The sequence below is a fragment of the Haliotis cracherodii genome, unplaced genomic scaffold, assembly GCF_022045235.1.
Source record: "Haliotis cracherodii isolate W230 unplaced genomic scaffold, xgHalCrac1.p SCAF_22, whole genome shotgun sequence".
NCBI lineage: Eukaryota > Metazoa > Mollusca > Gastropoda > Lepetellida > Haliotidae > Haliotis > Haliotis cracherodii.
The window spans coordinates 2,352,501-2,371,119 of NW_027266278.1; the positions used below are offsets into that span (position 1 = coordinate 2,352,501).

The 18,619-nt window shown below is 41.6% G+C and overlaps 1 protein-coding gene across 18 annotated transcripts in view; it reads left to right on the top strand.

Annotated features, from left to right (window-relative positions):
• LOC139471385 (basement membrane-specific heparan sulfate proteoglycan core protein-like) overlaps positions 1 to 18,619 on the top strand; it is a 231,766-nt gene that overhangs the window by 177,400 nt on the left and 35,747 nt on the right. For all 18 annotated transcript variants that reach the window (XM_071253730.1, XM_071253731.1, XM_071253735.1 and 15 more), the window contains 12 exons: positions 6,593 to 6,679; positions 10,241 to 10,299; positions 10,950 to 11,029; positions 11,978 to 12,118; positions 12,449 to 12,640; positions 13,144 to 13,239; positions 13,745 to 13,828; positions 14,508 to 14,738; positions 15,179 to 15,295; positions 16,851 to 16,978; positions 17,613 to 17,702; positions 18,542 to 18,600. In XM_071253730.1, the coding sequence (XP_071109831.1) occupies positions 6,593 to 6,679; positions 10,241 to 10,299; positions 10,950 to 11,029; positions 11,978 to 12,118; positions 12,449 to 12,640; positions 13,144 to 13,239; positions 13,745 to 13,828; positions 14,508 to 14,738; positions 15,179 to 15,295; positions 16,851 to 16,978; positions 17,613 to 17,702; positions 18,542 to 18,600 (1,364 nt within the window). The remainder of the gene's footprint in view (positions 1 to 6,592; positions 6,680 to 10,240; positions 10,300 to 10,949; positions 11,030 to 11,977; positions 12,119 to 12,448; positions 12,641 to 13,143; positions 13,240 to 13,744; positions 13,829 to 14,507; positions 14,739 to 15,178; positions 15,296 to 16,850; positions 16,979 to 17,612; positions 17,703 to 18,541; positions 18,601 to 18,619) is intronic.

Here is an 18,619-nt window from a genome sequence, read left to right on the forward strand (position 1 = left end):
CAACAGCCATCTGTGGTATAAACAGTTGACTAATTAGGATGATTAATTGTGATGGATTGGATTAATAATAAAGTAAAACAAAAGCATTAATATATCCTAACTTGTTAAATATTTCAATCAGAAAGTCTGCAATTGAACAAGACATTATGACATTGTTCTTCTCGATTTCTGCAGTCTTGGCATTGTAAATATTACTGTAGAATGAATGGGATTTGTTAGAAACTATAACTAAATGAAGTCTTTGAAAGGCGTTTAGAAGTGATACACATAAGGAAGAGAATTTATGGATATCAACGTCTTTATTATGAGGAACACAACATTTTGGAGTATATGCTTACTCCTTCATCAGGTGAATGATGAAGGAGTAAGCATACACTCTGAAACGGTGTGTTCCTCATAATAAAGAAGTTGACATTCAAATTCGCTTCCCTATAACTAAATAAATTGGGCTTTTCACTGCATTGTTCTTAGAGAGCTGGCGAGATTCCGGACATATTTGTAAATATGAGTGTAGTCTGTTCTGCACTTAGTGACCTTCCCTATCGCTGTATGCATTGTCTTGTATTGGATGAATGATACTCCCTTTGAGGTCGCCCTCCCGCTGACCTCCTTCCATGTAGGTCAGATTTCTTAATGAGCAATACGCTTGTTCCAGTGAGAGGGGGAATGCGTGTGTGGATGTTGTGGGGGTGTTTCTGTGACTATGACTAGATGCCATGAGGTGACTTACATGTTAACAATCTCACAGAAGAAGGTCAGAGGTTAATGGTTACAACTGCCATCGCATTTATAAGGAAATGAAAAATATAAACGATTAACTTAAACAAAATTCATAAATTATTTCATCTGAAATTAACATTTATAATTTATTTTATCAGAAATTTTATTGTTATTTTTAATGTTATTTTTTGTATATTTTAAAATATGCCAATATTCAAAACAGGGAAAGTCATGTTTGATAAAAAACTTAGTATGTGTATACAATATTGGTATTCTGTGTTATGACTAACCATGGTTGTAAGGGGTATTTTTTTACTTTTTTTTAAAATGCATTCCATAACTCATTATTTCAGTGAGTCGTACAGCCAACAGAAATTTGTCACATTCCTTTGATGTCTATGTGCATACTGTGCTGAGGAACTGTCAGTGAGTCATTGAGAGTTGGGATTTACATGGCCTAACTGTTGCACATTCTTGTGGCTTTGGTTAGGGAAACAGTTTCAGAAACCTTTGCTGTTAGTAATATGTCTAAAGATTCTCATAAGCCCACTCGTCAATACTTCATCAACATGGCCTGAATTCTCAGCCACTGAGGCCTCCCATGAAGTTGGACGAGATCATTCTAAATGTCAGTTCACATTTATTCGGCTCGAGAGCGACCTTGCGTGAACACGTTGGATGTAGTCGAGCTGTCTCCGTATAAACTTCTTCAATTAATCAAGTTGGAATTACAGGCTTATCTCCCCTGACCGAGAAATTGCCTTCTCACAGTGCTGTGTGCACTTGTAGTGTTTACATGGATGGGTACTGGATCGGACCTCAGGAACTGAGCTGAGATTTGGAATGTATGTGTTAATTATATTCAACCATGATTGAAGGAATTAGGCTTCGTCATGTGTCAAAAATATTCCTGTTTCTATCTTCTCTGTCACAACAGCGCTCAGCGGATAATTCAAAGTCCTCAGACGAGATCATCGTGTAAGTCTGCATCAATGTTCCTATGTTCAGAGTCTAGCAGGTGTCAAGATATTTGTTACATGTTAAATGGAAAATTATCCAAAAGATAAAATATTGCAATTATTAGGGAAGCCTTTGATTATAATGTTGGTCTTTCATGTTTGTGGTTTTTACAAGGCTCTCTGTTGTTTTTCATAATGTCGTTAGATGAGTTGAATTATTGTTAAAGTACTTGTAAACTTCATCTTCATATTATGACTCTCAGATTCCAATTTTGTGCCACCAGAAAAACCTGATGTAGCAGTTTAGCCGCTAGATTGAGTCCTGAGTCTTGTCAATTCATGTTGGTCTAAATCATCATGCTAATAGGTCATGTTTCTACAATCCGAATCTACTGAAATTAAGGAATGAGATGTTTGGGGAAGAGTTTGAGGCATGTGTGGCACAGACTGGATACCATTAATTCACCTGATACTAATGTTTTATTGTAGTTAGGTTTGTCCCAAGATTACCATTTGCAGATCCGGTTCTTATTGACAGGGGGCGGTCGGGTAGCCTGGTGGTTAAAGCTTTCGCTCGTCACGCCGAAGTCCCGGGTTCGATTCCCGACATGGGTACAATATGTGAAGCCCATTTCTGGTGCCCCCCTCCGTGATATTGCTGGAATATTGCTGAAAGCGGCGTAAAATCAAACTCACTCACTCACTCTAATTGACAGGGGCTGCCCCTGTTCATGATGGCTACAAGCAGTTGACGAAAACTGGCATGAAAAAAAGATTTTTTATTTTCAAATGAATGAATGAATTCACGAAAATCACATTTGTCCTTCATAACTATTTATGTTTATGGTTGAAATTGTCGTGTGCTGTAGTGTGTTGCTTACACTTGGACATACATAGGATTATTTGAATAGTTTAGAGAAACATACAATTATGGTGCTTTGGTTGTCAAGGACTGTGCCATCCTTTATAAAGCAAGATGAAGAGTTGGAGGAATTCGGAGATAGTAGCTGGTATGTGACAAGCAGAGGGGTATTCACCGATGAGACGCCTCGTTGATGCTAAGTCATGCAGAACTGATATTATCTTAATCGGGAAATAATGAATGTTATCCTGTAAACTGTGTCGTCTTGTTATGTCTAAATCTCAAATTCTAAGCCTCTTTAGAAGTTCTCCACATCTTGAGAAATGTTGTCATGCAAGTTTTTTGTGTAGAATAACCTGTTTTTGTTGTTGAAAATGAAAAACACTTGCGATATTATTAGAGAGCTTGAGCACTTAAGAAAACTATGTTTTGGGATATATCAATTCACTTGTGACCGATTAACCATCTAAAATGATACATTATCTGATACAAAAATATAGAAGAATAAGAATGTCTGGAAGATATAAATCCCTTGTTGGTTATTATTCATTGTAAATATTTGTATTAGTCTTGAAAAATGTTCGTAAGATTATGAAAGTAAAATCCTTTCTGGGATATTTAATTTTCACTTATTTTGGAATTGTTAGTTTAATTTATCAATAATGAATAAGCTATGTCTGAGGGTTTGTTTTTTCCTGAAAATATAACTCTTCACGAGCAAAGATGTATTTATCTGCCTTGGTGGTTTTCCATAATAAATCTTATCTCGAAACCACTTTCAAAACTAATGATCATCACAAATTAATAATGAATCCATTCTATACTCAGTCTGATTATCCAAAGCCTTTCAATTTTGTATATCCTGCAATCTGATATGTTCTTTAACTGTTATTCCTCAGCTATCCCTGAATTTCATATCAAGGACATTGTGAAAACTGATTTCATTGATTAGATTTGTCGACTTTTCAGCTATTCCGAATTAATTCATCTCATGTTGGTATGGAGATGATTAATAAAAATCTTAAATTCCCAACATGGTTTTCAAGCTTCATGTTGTTGACCTGTGGTTGTTGAAGCATGCATGCTGGGACTTCATTGGTGATATAACTGGCTTTGCCATCAGGGCAGCAGAGAACAGCCGATGTCATTCTGAATCAATATTTCCCATTGGGAGATGATATCTTACACTTCCAAACTAGACTTGCTTTAGGCTTGAAAATGTTTGGGATGTAATTCAAGGCAATAACATAATGCTAACCACAAGTCGCTTTCAGTTGGTGTGGCAAGGTCGTTAGACGTTCTAATCTGGTGAGAAATATGGCTATGTTTGTGAGGTAATCAAATTAAGAAGGAGAGGCAAGGGGTCCTTGTCATGTTCTTAGGGTCCTTGTCATGTCCTAAGGGTCCTTGTCGTGTCTTTAGGGTCCTTGTCATGTCCTTAGGGACCTTGTCGTGTCTTTAGGGTCCTTGTCATGTACTTATGGTCCTTATGGTCCTTGTCATGTCCTTTGGATACTTGTCATGTCCTCAGGGTCCTTGTCATGTCCTTAGGGTCCTTGTCATGTCCTCAGGGTCCTTGTCATGTCCTTTGGATACTTGTCATGTCCTCAGGGTCCTTGTCATGTCCTTAGGGTCCTTGTCATGTCCTCATGGTCCTTGTCATTAGCCTCAAGATCCTTCTCATGTCCTCAGGGTCCTTGTCATGTCCTTTGGATACTTGTCATGTCCTCAGGGTCCTTGTCATGTCCTTAAGGTCCTTGTCATGTCCTTAGGGTCCTTGTCATGTCCTTAGGGTCCTTGTCATGTTCTTAGGGTCCTTGTCATGTCCTTTGGATACTTGTCATGTCCTCAGGGTCCTTGTCATGTCCTTAGGGTCCTTGTCATGTCCTTAGGGTCCTTGTCATGTCCTTAGGGTCCTTGTCATGAGCCTCAAGATCCTTGTCATGCCCTAAGGGTCCTTGTCGTGTCCTTAGGGTCCTTGTCATGAGCCTCAAGATCCTTGTCATGTCCTAAGGGTCCTTGTCATGTCCTTAGGGTCCTTGTCATGTCCTTAGGGTCCTTGTCATGTCCTTAGGGTCCTTGTCATGAGCCTCAAGATCCTTGTCATGTCCTAAAGGTCCTTGTCGTGTCCTTAGGGTCCTTGTCATTAGCCTCAAGATCCTTGTCATGTCTTTAGGGTCCTTGTCGTGTCTTTAGGGTCCTTGTCATGAGCCTCAAGATTCTTGTCATGTCTTTAGGGTCCTTGTCATGTCTTTATGGTCCTTGTCATGAGCCTCAAGATCATTGTCATGTCCTAAGGGTCCTTCTCATGTCCTTAGGGTCCTTGTCGTGTCTTTATGGTCCTTGTCATGAGCCTAAAGATCCTTGTCATGTCCTAAGGGTCCTTGTCGTGTCTTTAGGGTCCTTGTCATGGGTCTCAGGGTCCACCTCCATAGATATAGAGATGTTTATGTGTGCAAGGGGTTTCGTATTTGGAAACGTATATCAGAAACACCCCTTGGTTTGTGTCTGGCAAGGTTGTTACAAAGTGGAAACAATTTATGGATGACAACTTCATATTTTACTTAAAGGGAACATTTTGATATTGATCCTTATACCATTGTCAAGCAAGTACCGGTTTGAGGATCTATACCAAAGCGTCGCCTTTACCGTAAATAAAGAAGTTATCCATAAATTGTCTCTACTTTGGCATCTGTCAACTGCTTACTAATGCCTGTAAAACAATTCAAGGTTGTTGCATGTTCTAATCCTGGCATAAGGACCATTGTCAGAAATATCCCCAGTTTTATACGAGGCAAGACAGGCACATTATTCCCCGTGTTCCTATTGTTTCAACCTGTATGTAAGAGCGAGAACACGACCAGACCACTCCGGCCCTGATAGGAGATTGTTCTTCCTAATGAAGGTTTGTGTTTCTCCCTTGCAGCAGGCCGTGACCTCCTTCACTTGGGGAATTGTTGCACCTCCTTCATGACATTCTCTAATGCTGAAATGTGCACCCATGTGTTTTATGTAATACAGGAAAAAAACGTGCGAGATTCTTCAAGGGTGAATGCAGATTAATTCTTATTTCTCTGACTGATGAGTATTATGGCAGAGGTGACTGAGTATAGTTTTATAATGTACTTTATGTTGCTATGAAATCTACCTATATGATGGTTTCCATGGAAACAGGTGTATATTCTTTATTGATAAATAGATGTTAGTGTAGATGTTGAGCATAACATATTTGTGTTGACAATTGGTAGAAGTAGTTTTAAACATTGCATGGCGGTTTTCCTTCTAGTTCAGGGGGGTACTGGTGGCCTGCTCATCTAAGCTGCCCCAATATGCTGTACAGAGTTGCCTCCCTTTGGCATGCCAGGAACCCGTGATCATAACTGAATTACTGTTCAAAGCAGCATAAAAACAACTCGCTCTAACTTTCATTTATTTTAATTCTAAATCATCTTTCAGGGTGGACAAACACGAATACACAATTTTACCTGTGACAGGTTGCTGCTATTCTTTCATAGTTCTGTCCCTGCAAAGACTGATATGTTTTAGGGGCAGTCGGGTAGCTTAGAGGTTAAAGCGTTTGCTTGTCACGCCGAAGACATGGGTACAATGTGTGAAGCCCATTTCTGGTGTCTCCCGCCGTGATATTGCTGGAATATTGCTTAAAGCGGCGTAAAACCTTACTCACTCACTCACTGATATGTTTTATAACATCTAATATGTTTTGCATCATCTCTGTAAAGGTTAAGCAAAATTTCATAATTTAGTATAAGTATCTTGTATATGATTTTTCCAAGTGTTCAGTTGAACTCTTGTGGCTCAGTGCTCCCTTAGCAACCAGGATCCACTTGTCCTGAGTTTGAATCCCAGATGCCCCGTGAATCTGTTCCTTTCCAGGTGGGTTTCACCAGATGTAGCAAACGTCTATGAATGTGTCACTTTAGCCCTTCCTTGCACATTATGAATGACAACGTGTACACTTGTGACTTGACTTTACTGTAACACTGTTAGAGGAGCGTCATCACTCATTAGTTTGTACCTGTCTCTGTTGCAGATTCAGCCCAACTTGTATCCTGGACACTGATGGTCAGGTGACCTGCAACGCCTGCCCAGCTGGACACACTGGCCGCAGATGTGAAATGTGAGTCAGGACGGAGTTAGTTGTAGTATTGCACTGCTGAAACAATGAGTTATCTACAGTGATCTGTATGAATCGAGACTGCTTTGGAAGTATTTCTCTACTGTTGGGGAGGTCTATATACAAGTATACACAGAGGGACGTATGTGGGTCGGGATGGATACGGCCTGGCTGGCAGAATCACAGACCTTGTCCACCTGGGATCTCCTATTGTATTACTTTGACCTTGATCAGTGGCAATGTTTATTTCATTTAGTTTCTTTGTAACATTCTTTACACTTTGAGTGAACTCTGTGACCTATTGACATCTGAAGTCAACCTTACAATCTGACTGGATACATGACACTTTTTTATTGCTCGCAACTTCTTTTATTCTTTGCATGATGTTTCAGAGCTACTTCTTGCTCCTTCATCAGGTGAATGCATGAAGGCGCAAGAAGTAGCTCTGAAACGTCAAGTGCATTCTCCTGACGAAGGCGCAAGAAGTAGCTCTGAAACGTCAGGTGCATTCTCCTGACGAAGGAGCAAGAAGTAGCTCTGAAACATCACGTGCATTCTCCTGACGAAGGCGAAAGAAGTAGCTCTGAAACGTCACGTGCATTCTCCTGACGAAGGAGCAAGAAGTAGCTCTGAAACGTCACGTGCATTCTCCTGACGAAGGCGAAAGAAGTAGCTCTGAAACGTCACGTGCATTCTCCTGACGAAGGAGCAAGAAGTAGCTCTGAAACATCACGTGCATTCTCCTGACGAAGGCGAAAGAAGTAGCTCTGAAACGTCACGTGCATTCTCCTGACGAAGGAGCAAGAAGTAGCTCTGAAACGTCACGTGCATTCTCCTGACGAAGGCGCAAGAAGTAGCTCTGAAATGTCACGTGTATTCTCCTGACGAAGGCGCAAGAAGTAGCTCTGAAACGTCACGTGCATTCTCCTGACGATGGAGCAAGAAGTAGCTCTGAAACATCACGTGCATTCTCCTGCCGAAGGAGCAAGAAGTAGCTCTGAAACATCACGTGCATTCTCCTGACGAAGGAGCAAGAAGTAGCTCTGAAACGTCACGTGCATTCGCCTGACGAAGGCGCAAGAAGTAGCTCTGAAAGGTCACATGCATTCTCCTGACGAAGGCGCAAGAAGTAGCTCTGAAACGTCACGTGCATTCTCCTGACGAAGGAGCAAGAAGTAGGTCTGAAACGTCACTTTTATTTTCCTAACGAAGGAGCAAGAAGTAGCTCTGAAAGGTCACATGCATTCTCCTGACGAAGGCGCAAGAAGTAGCTCTGAAACGTCACATGCATTCTCCTGACGAAGGAGCAAGAAGTAGCTCTGAAACGTCACGTGTATTCTCCTGACGAAGGAACAAGAAGTAGCTCTGAAACGTCACGTGCATTCTCCTGACGAAGGAGCAAGAAGTAGCTCTGAAACGTCACGTGCATTCTCCTGACGAAGGAGCAAGAAGTAGCTCTGAAACATCACGTGCATTCTCCTGACGAAGTAGCGAGAAGTAGCTCTGAAACGTCAGGTGCATTCTCCTGACGAAGGAGCAGGAAGTAGCTCTGAAACATCACGTGCATTCTCCTGACGAAGGAGCAAGAAGTAGCTCTGAAACGTCACGTGCATTCGCCTGACGAAGGCGCAAGAAGTAGCTCTGAAAGGTCACATGCATTCTCCTGACGAAGGCGCAAGAAGTAGCTCTGAAACGTCACGTGCATTCTCCTGACGAAGGAGCAAGAAGTAGGTCTGAAACGTCACTTTTATTTTCCTAACGAAGGAGCAAGAAGTAGCTCTGAAAGGTCACATGCATTCTCCTGACGAAGGAGCAAGAAGTAGCTCTGAAACGTCACATGCATTCTCCTGACGAAGGAGCAAGAAGTAGCTCTGAAACGTCACGTGTATTCTCCTGACGAAGGAACAAGAAGTAGCTCTGAAACGTCACGTGCATTCTCCTGACGAAGGAGCAAGAAGTAGCTCTGAAACGTCACGTGCATTCTCCTGACGAAGGAGCAAGAAGTAGCTCTGAAACATCACGTGCATTCTCCTGACGAAGTAGCGAGAAGTAGCTCTGAAACGTCACGTGCATTCTCCTGACGAAGGAGCAGGAAGTAGCTCTGAAACATCACGTGCATTCTCCTGACGAAGGCGCAAGAAGTAGCTCTGAAACATCACGTGCATTCTCCTGACGAAGGAGCAAGAAGTAGGTCTGAAACGTCACGTTTATTTTCCTAACGAAGGAGCAAGAAGTAGCTCTGAAACATCACGTGCATTCTCCTGATGAAGGCGAAAGAAGTAGCTCTGAAACGTCAGGTGCATTCTCCTGACGAAGGAGCAAGAAGTAGCTCTGAAACATCACGTGCATTCTCCTGACGAAGGCGAAAGAAGTAGCTCTGAAACGTCACGTGCATTCTCCTGACGAAGGAGCAAGAAGTAGCTCTGAAACGTCACGTGCATTCTCCTGACGAAGGCGCAAGAAGTAGCTCTGAAAGGTCACATGCATTCTCCTGACGAAGGCGCAAGAAGTAGCTCTGAAACGTCACATGCATTCTCCTGACGAAGGAGCAGGAAGTAGCTCTGAAACATCACGTGCATTCTCCTGACGAAGGCGAAAGAAGTAGCTCTGAAACGTCAGGTGCATTCTCCTGACGAAGGCGAAAGAAGTAGCTCTGAAAGGTCAAGTGCATTCTCCTGACGAAGGAGCAAGAAGTAGCTCTGAAACGTCACGTGCATTCTCCTGACGAAGGCGAAAGAAGTAGCTCTGAAACGTCACGTGTATTCTCCTGACGAAGGAGCAAGAAGTAGCTCTGAAACGTCACGTGCATTCTCCTGACGATGGAGCAAGAAGTAGCTCTGAAACATCACGTGCATTCTCCTGCCGAAGGAGCAAGAAGTAGCTCTGAAACATCACGTGCATTCTCCTGACGAAGGAGCAAGAAGTAGCTCTGAAACGTCACGTGCATTCGCCTGACGAAGGCGCAAGAAGTAGCTCTGAAACGTCACATGTATTCTCCTGACGAAGGAGCAAGAAGTAGCTCTGAAACGTCACGTGCATTCTCCTGCCGAGGGAGCAAGAAGTAGCTCTGAAACGTCACATGTATTCTCCTGACGATGGAGCAAGAAGTAGCTCTGAAACATCACGTGCATTCTCCTGACGAAGGAGCAAGAAGTAGCTCTGAAACGTCACATGTGTTCTCCTGACGATGGAGCAAGAAGTAGCTCTGAAACGTCATACAAAGAGTAAAAGAAGTTCCTATCCATAAAAATGTGTCATGTATTCATGTTCTCCCAACTTCTAAATGCCTAGAAAAGACTTTAATCTGACTGAACTGAAGTCTGTCACTAGCTAGAGTAGAGCTGCCATTAGCTAGCTTATACCTGTTGTCAGTGAACTTGACTATACAGTTCAACTGTAGTTGTAGATTAAAAAAGAAGTACTAGGGGGTATGTATGTGTCCCTTCTGTGGGCTTACATCTGATGACTTGATGCTTGGAATCAGTAGTCAAAGTGCTAAATGGTGTAAGGTCACTCACCCTTTTCCTGGGTTATGTGCCCCTGATGACCTTGCCCTTGTTTCAGATGTCTGCCTGGATACACCGGCAACCCATTGCAGCCTGGAGACTACTGTCAACTCAGAGGTAAGTCAATCCAGTTGACTTGAAACGGACTGGTTATCACTTCAATAACACAACTTACGGTAACCATGGCTACTTGCATGTTATTATCCTATGAAATGTATGATAGGCATCACTTAGAAGTTGACGTATGACAAAGTAGACACAATTTATGGATAAAAATGTCTTTATTTACTGTAAAGTCAACGTTTAGGTATAGATCCTTATACAGTTGTCAAGCAATAGATACGGTAATTATATCCATACCGAAACGTTGCCTATATACAGAAAATAAGGAAGTCGTAATCCATAAATTGTGTCTACTTTGTATACCTCTCTGATTTTAGTAAAAATGGTTATTTACCTGTGATACCTGTCTTTGACTGGTAAAAATGGTTGCTTGCCTGTTAATACCTGTCAGTGAATAATGAGAACAGTTACTCACCTGTGATGCCTGTCTCTGATTGATTAGAGTGGTTACCTGTGCTACCTGTCTGTGATAAGAGTGGTAACTAGTCTGTGCTTCCTGTCTGTGATAAGAGTGGTTACCTGTGCTACCTGTCTGTGATAAGAGTGGTAACTAGTCTGTGCTTCCTGTCTGTGATAAGAGTGGTTACCTGTGCTACCTGTCTGTGATAAGAGTGGTAACATGTGTTTCCTGTCTGTGATTACAGGTGTGGACTGCGAGTGTGACCAGAGAGGAACTATCCCCAACACCCAGTGTGACCCCACCACTGACCAGTGTCAGTGCAAGGTGAGAGGCTTCAGTGACCACACCTGTAGGCCATGCTTCCTCCAGAAGAGGCAGGCCCTTCAATCGAGGTAGTGTCCAAACCCAACTGGCAGATGGAGCGGGGTCAAGTAGATGCTGAATCTTTGACAGTCATTTAGACACAAAAAGCTGTGTAGAGGTCAATGACTTGGTCCCAAGAATTGCAATCAGTCAATAAGTAAATACACAGATTGGCAGACAAACAATAGCAAACAAATGCAATACTGTTTGTGATTGAATGAATATATACAATCTGGCAAATGAACGTCACGATACGAAAAGCGCTTGACTAAGTCACTATGGCTCCTGACAACATTTCCATAGGACAATGAAAGTATGAAGCAAAATCACACGCTGCTCAGACTTTGTGATGGCTGTGCATTGTTTTATTAACAATCCTACTTTTTGCTGTTTAATCATAAAACTATGAAACGTGTGATGCCTTGTTCAGCATTTCTATTGGGTAGAAAGTCTGACTCCTTAAGCAAACCATGTGTTTATTTGAAATTTGTCAGTCTATGACCGGTGACCGACAGCCCTCTGAAACTCAAATTAACAGCCCGTACAGTTCTACAGTTTTGAGGGACTGCCAGTTGATATTTGGGGGTGAAAGAAAAACACTAATTTGACCTCCTGTTTCATGAAAGCAACAAAACAATGTTTACTGGACATCCTTGATGTCTTGTCAAATGATTTGTCAATAAAACTAAAATTGTAAATTGAATTTTTTGAAGCCGTGACCGGACAATTATTCTCCAACAAAAAAGAACAAAAGTTGTATCTGAAAATACAGGAATGTTCAAAATGAGTCTGATATTTCAAGACTGAAAAAAGATCTCTTCATGAAATGGCCATGAGGCTGGGATCTTGTAACCACCAGGACATGATATGTGAACAAATCCCTCCACACTTCTATTGTTTCTGTTCCAGGCTTACGTTCAGGGTCAGAAATGCAACACCTGTGTGGCCGGCTACTTCTATCTGGATGAGACGAATTCTCAAGGATGTTTGTCCTGCTTCTGTATGGGCGTCACCAACCAGTGTACCAGCTCCGGGTACTACCGGGATGTGGTGAGTCGATCAATACCTTCAGTACATGGTTTATGTTTAACACTGCTTTGAATAGTGTCCCAGTTATATCACAGTGTGTCAGCTTAATGTTGGAGGAAATCCCAAAGTGATGCAGGTCTATGATGTTTACCACTTGGGTGAAATCACACGGGTATGGTGCTGACAAACCTTGAAACATAATAAGTGTGAACAGGATTTCAAACCCACAATCATAGATTTCTGGCATGTCCAAGACAGGCAACTCTACACAGTGGATTGTGCCCCCCTTAGTAACAGAGAGGTGGTGGTTTGCCTGGTGCTATGTGCTAAATCTGACCTTGCATCAAACAGATCCGACCACAGTTTAACACCGATGGTACCCACAACTTTGGTCTGACGAACCGGCGCCTGAGTCGTATGATCAAGGATGGCTTTGAGGTGGATGCCAGCAGGGATCAGATCACCTTCACCAGCTTTGATGGAATCCAGCGAGAAAGAGAGAGCTTGTTCTTCCAGCTGCCTCCCCGTTTCCGTGGCAACAAGGTCAGTATTATATCTATTTTCAAATGTAAAGATAATTGTCAAGATTTTATGTGTTTGTAAGCCACTAGGCTTGTCTAGTGCATGAAAACCTCAGAACAATGTAACATGATTCCAGTTACCATTTTCTATTTATGAAGAACAATGAGAAAATTCCAGTTGTTGATGAAAACATATGAGGACCTGTGAGGACGGTATCCTCCACTTCACTATGGAGTATACTGTTGATGTGTACAAGTTGTACAACGTTGTACTTTCAGGTCTCATCCTATGGCGGTATGCTCCGCTTCACTATGGAGTATACTGTTGATATGTACAAGTTGTACAATGTTGTACTTGTAGGTCTAATCCTATGGCGGTATGCTCCGCTTCACTATGGAGTATACTGTTGATGTGTACAAGTTGTACAATGTTGTACTTGTAGGTCTCATCCTATGGCGGTATGCTCCGCTTCACTATGGAGTATACTGTTGATGTGTACAAGTTGTACAATGTTGTACTTGCAGGTCTCATCCTATGGCGGTATGCTCCGCTTCACCCTGGAGTACACAGTGGCCTATGACTCTGGACAAACATACATGGATGTCGACATCGAAATCATCGTAAGTTTCTCATATGTCTGTCCAGTGTTAGAAACTAAACAACATACAATGTTCAATTTGAAACATGCATTGAAGTGCCTAGCTGTAACAAGTAAGTACATATCATTCAGGATTGTTCAACATGGACAGTTTGTTTGTTTGTTTGTTTGTTGTTTAAGGCCGCACTCAGCAATATTCCAGCTATATGACAGTGGTCTGTAAATAATTGAGTCTGGACCAGACAATCCAGTGATTGACATCATGAGCATTGATCCATTCGACTTTGATACGATGAAATTCATAACCAAGTCAGCGAGTCTTACCACACAATGCCATTAGTCACTTCTTACTAACAACCATGGGTTGCTAACCCAGATCTTCATGGGGGTATCACAAGTGTTTAAATGATCAAATGATCCACATGAACTGTGAGGACATTGTAAACTTTATTTTTTTTCTGTTATTAATTACCACATATTTCAGAGGACCCATACTTGATCTTCAACCCATTATTTGTGTTATTCAGAGCGGTGACAAGCGGCTGTACATGATCTTCAACCCATCTGCCAAACCGGTGACGCCACAGACTTATGAAATTCTCCTGCGTGAGGTGAGAAACTATTGCAGCATCAGGCTCAAGTAAAAATAACCTGCTGAAATCATGTAGAGGGAAATTAATGGTTTGGATTGACTGAGGTAAATATTGTGCAAGAACAATTCTTTATGTTTGTGCAACACTGAAACTATTTTTTAATCCTACATGCGACCTATTTTAAACATACTCACATCACAAGAAGGCTCACCAGGGTGGCCTGGTGGGTAAAGTGTTTGCTTGTCTTACTGAATGGTTTTGAGGTTTGGTTCCACACATGGCTACAGCTGTTGGAAGTCTATTCATGGTGTTCCTTCAATCACGTGACTTAGCGTGATGTAACAAATCTTGAATGGCACTTAGAAGTGACACACATGAGGAAGAGAACTTATAGATGTCAATTTCTTTGTTCCCTCATCATAAAGAAGTTGACATCCATAAATTCTCCTCCTCACAGTGTAACAGTAAACGCAAACCCACTACCCAAATACACAAGACAGACACTTGGAGTTAAATGTGTGGATTTCATGTCCAACCAATTCTTCTTTAATACATGTTCCCTTTATTCTTTCCATCAGTATACAGGTTCAGTCTACGTGTTAAAGTTTTTTTGGGGTAACAGTTTCACATTTACCATCAAAGAATAACAAAATTGTATTCTTCTGAAGTTAACCATGTGTTTCCTGCTTCTTCTCAGTCATCTTTCCGCTCCTTCGATGGGTCGTCCCCAACACGCGACTCCTTCCTCACCATTTTGTCCATGATTGACGGAATCCTCATCCGTGCCACTCACCACACCATCATGGGCACCGCTACCCTGCGAGACATCAGCATGGACATCGCCGTGCCCCGCTCAACTGGACAACGTCTTGCCAGGGAGGTGGAGAGCTGTCAGTGCCCCGAGGGTTACACCGGTCTGTCCTGTGAGGTAAGGCTTCCTGGTGTTCAGTGTAAACAGTCTGACGTTTTAGTTCTGCAGAATCAGTGGTTTGATATCGGCATTTCAACCCAGCCCCCCATCAACCACCCCACCCCCTGCCTCTTACGAATATGTTAGTTATACCTCCTGCCACTTACGAATGATATGTTAGTTATACCCCTGCCTCTTATGAATATGTTAGTTTTACCTCCTGCCTCTTATGAATATGTTAGTTATACCCCTGCCTCTTACGAATATGTTAGTTATACCTCCTGCCTCTTATGAACATGTTAGTAAAAAAAAACATGCCTCTTATGAATATGTTAGTAAAAAAACATGCTTCTTATGAATGATATGTTAGTTATACCCCTACTTCGTATGAATGATATGTTAGTTAAACCCCTGCCTCTTATGGATATGTTAGTTATACCCCTGGCCTCTTCTTCCAGGAATGTGCTGCTGGCTACTTGCGTGTAGAGGAACCCGGAACTCCACGTGGACGCTGTGTGCGCTGCAACTGTAACGGACACGCCACATCATGTGACACCAACACCGGACGCTGTCTGGTAGGTGCTCTTACATGTCGAAAGTAGATTCTCACAGCTTAAACATTATTATAAACATACTCTTGTAAGTGATTAAGTGATTTGACATCACCCATTTCATGAATACTTAAATGAATACCTTATAGCTTCTGTGCACTTAGCAGTTTTCAGTGTAGGCCAAGCTAGATGCTGTATGTTGGACAACTGGTCCAAGTCTATCTTTAAAAAAGACTTTAAATATCTGAATGACTGGCATGTATCAGTGAGCACTCCAAGTGATTGTACTTTTGTAACTTCTGTTATGCATACAGAAAGAAAGTGATTGTTTCAACATCTAAGAAATCATGGTTAATTACAGAACTAACGTTATTGGTCAGTCACCATGCGATGTGTAACAGTATATAAAGTCATCATGGTTAATTACAGAACTGTAACGTTATTGGTCAGTCACCATGCGATGTGTAACACAGTATATAAAGTCATCATGGTTAATTACTGAACTGTAACGTTATTGGTCAGTCACCATGTGATGTGTAACACAGTATATAAAGTCATCATGGTTAATTACAGAACTGTAACGTTATTGGTCAGTCACCATGTGATGTGTAACATAGTATATAAAGTCATCATGGTTAATTACAGAACTGTAACGTTATTGGTCAGTCACCATGCGATGTGTAACACATTATATAAAGTCATCATGGTTAATTACAGAACTGTAACGTTATTGGTCAGTCACCATGCGATGTGTAACACATTATATAAAGTCATCATGGTTAATTACAGAACTGTAACGTTATTGGTCAGTCACCATGCAATGTGTAACACAGTATATAAAGTCATCATGGTTAATTACAGAACTGTAACGTTATTGGTCAGTCACCATGTGATGTGTAACACAGTATATAAAGTCATCATGGTTAATTACAGAACTGTAACGTTATTGGTCAGTCACCATGCGATGTGTAACATAGTATATAAAGTCATCATGGTTAATTACAGAACTGTAACGTTATTGGTCAGTCACCATGCGATGTGTAACACATTATATAAAGTCATCATGGTTAATTACAGAACTGTAACGTTATTGGTCAGTCACCATGCGATGTGTAACACAGTATATAAAGTCATCATGGTTAATTACAGAACTGTAACGTTATTGGTCAGTCACCATGCGATGTGTAACACAGTATATAAAGTCACCATGGTTAATTACAGAACTGTAATGTTATTGGTCAGTCACCATGTGATGTGTAACACAGTATATAAAGTCATCATGGTTAATTACAGAACTGTAATGTTATTGGTCAGTCACCATGCGATGTGTAACACAGTATATAAAGTCATCATGGTTAATTACAGAACTAACGTTATTGGTCAGTCACCATGCGATGTGTAACACATTATATAAAGTCATCATGGTTAATTACAGAACTGTAATGTTATTGGTCAGTCACCATGCGATGTGTAACACAGTATATAAAGTCATCATGGTTAATTACAGAACTGTAACGTTATTGGTCAGTCACCATGCGATGTGTAACACAGTATATAAAGTCATCATGGTTATTTACAGAACTGCAATGACAACACTGAGGGTGACAGATGCGAGAGGTGTGCCGCTGGTTACTATGGTGACCCAACTGTTGGCACTCGCAGCGACTGCAGACCATGCCCCTGCCCTCTCACCATCCCATCCAATCAGTAAGTAGCTACATGTCATGTGACCATCCCATCCAATCAGTAAGTAGCTACATGTCATGTGACCATCCCATCCAATCAGTAAGTAGCTACATCTCATGTGACCATCCCATCCAATCAGTAAGTCGCTACATGTCATGTGACCATCCAGTCTAATCAGTAAGTCGCTACATGTCATGTGACCATCCCATCCAATCAGTAAGTCGCTACATGTCATGTGACCATCCCATCCAATCAGTAAGTCGCTACATGTCATGTGACCATCCCATCCAATCAGTAAGTTGCTACATGTCATGTGACCATCCCATCCAATCAGTATTGTCAGTGTATTAAATGTCATAATGTCTTAAATATTACTGGACATAATTGTAAGCAAACATAGAGGGATGGTATGTGTTAATATGTACTGATAAATCTCCTAGTAAGTAATTATATGTCATGACACTTAATGAAGAACTGTTATTTACCTTTCTTCCTTGGGTGATATGTATACAATCCATCTCACTTTGGTCTCTCCTCCCATATTAGCTGACCATGATATAACTGAAATTCTTCTAACTGGCCTGGAAGCAACTCACTTGTTAATATATTTTCATTCAGCTAGGTCTTATCTCTTGTGATGTTATTTTATTCCCAGATTCTCTCGCACATGCTTCCTGGACCCCTCAGACAACCGCGTGACATGTGACCGCTGTCCACCTGGCTATACTGGACGCGACTGTGGCACGTAAGTGAAAAAAACCTCCCAAAACTCCTAATTCTTCAGTCTTTGCTCTGCTATGTGGATAATGAACGAAGGTATGATGGGATAAAATAGGGTAGTATAACATTTGTTGTTTGTTTGCTTGTTGTTAACGCCACCCTCAGCAGTATTCAGTGGAGTAAGTGGCATCATGAGCATCAGTCCACACAACTGGGATAGTTTCATATGTTGACATGCATCAACCAAAAACAAGCGAGTCTGACCACCCAATCCCTTTAGTTGACTCTTACGACAAAAATGGGTTGCTGAAGACCAAATCTAACCCATGTCATTACGCGTTGGTAACATTATATTTCTGGGGAAGTAGAGAAACGTCATGCTCTTTCAAGTGGGCACGGGTGGCCCAGTCATCTGAGGCGCAGCAATTTGCTGTGCAGAGTTGCATCTCTTGACACACCAGGAACCTGTTTGAGAGTTTGAACCCCAGTTCTAGGTTTGTCAGTGCCAAACCTGTGCTCGTGGGTTTCACAAAAGTGGTAAATGTCTGAGACATGCCATGATATACCCATAACTGGAATACTGTTCAAAACTCACTCATTTTCACAAAATGATATTGGGAAGATGGGGTACCAGTGGTTAAAGGGTTCGCTCATCACACCAATTCGCTCAAAGACCCAATTCAAATCCCAACATGGGAAAAATGTGTGAAGCCCATTTCTGCTGTCCCCCGTTGTGATATTGGTGGAATATTGCTCAACAACGTTAAAAACATACTCACACACTCACTGAAAATGATGTTATTAATATTGTGCGAGAAGTGGAATATGACTATTTATTCCCCTTTATGCTGTCTCCCCCTGCAGCTGTGCTGAAGGCTACGTTGGCAACCCAAGGGAATCTGGCGGCTCTTGTGAGAGAGGAGGTGAGTAATACTCTTATTC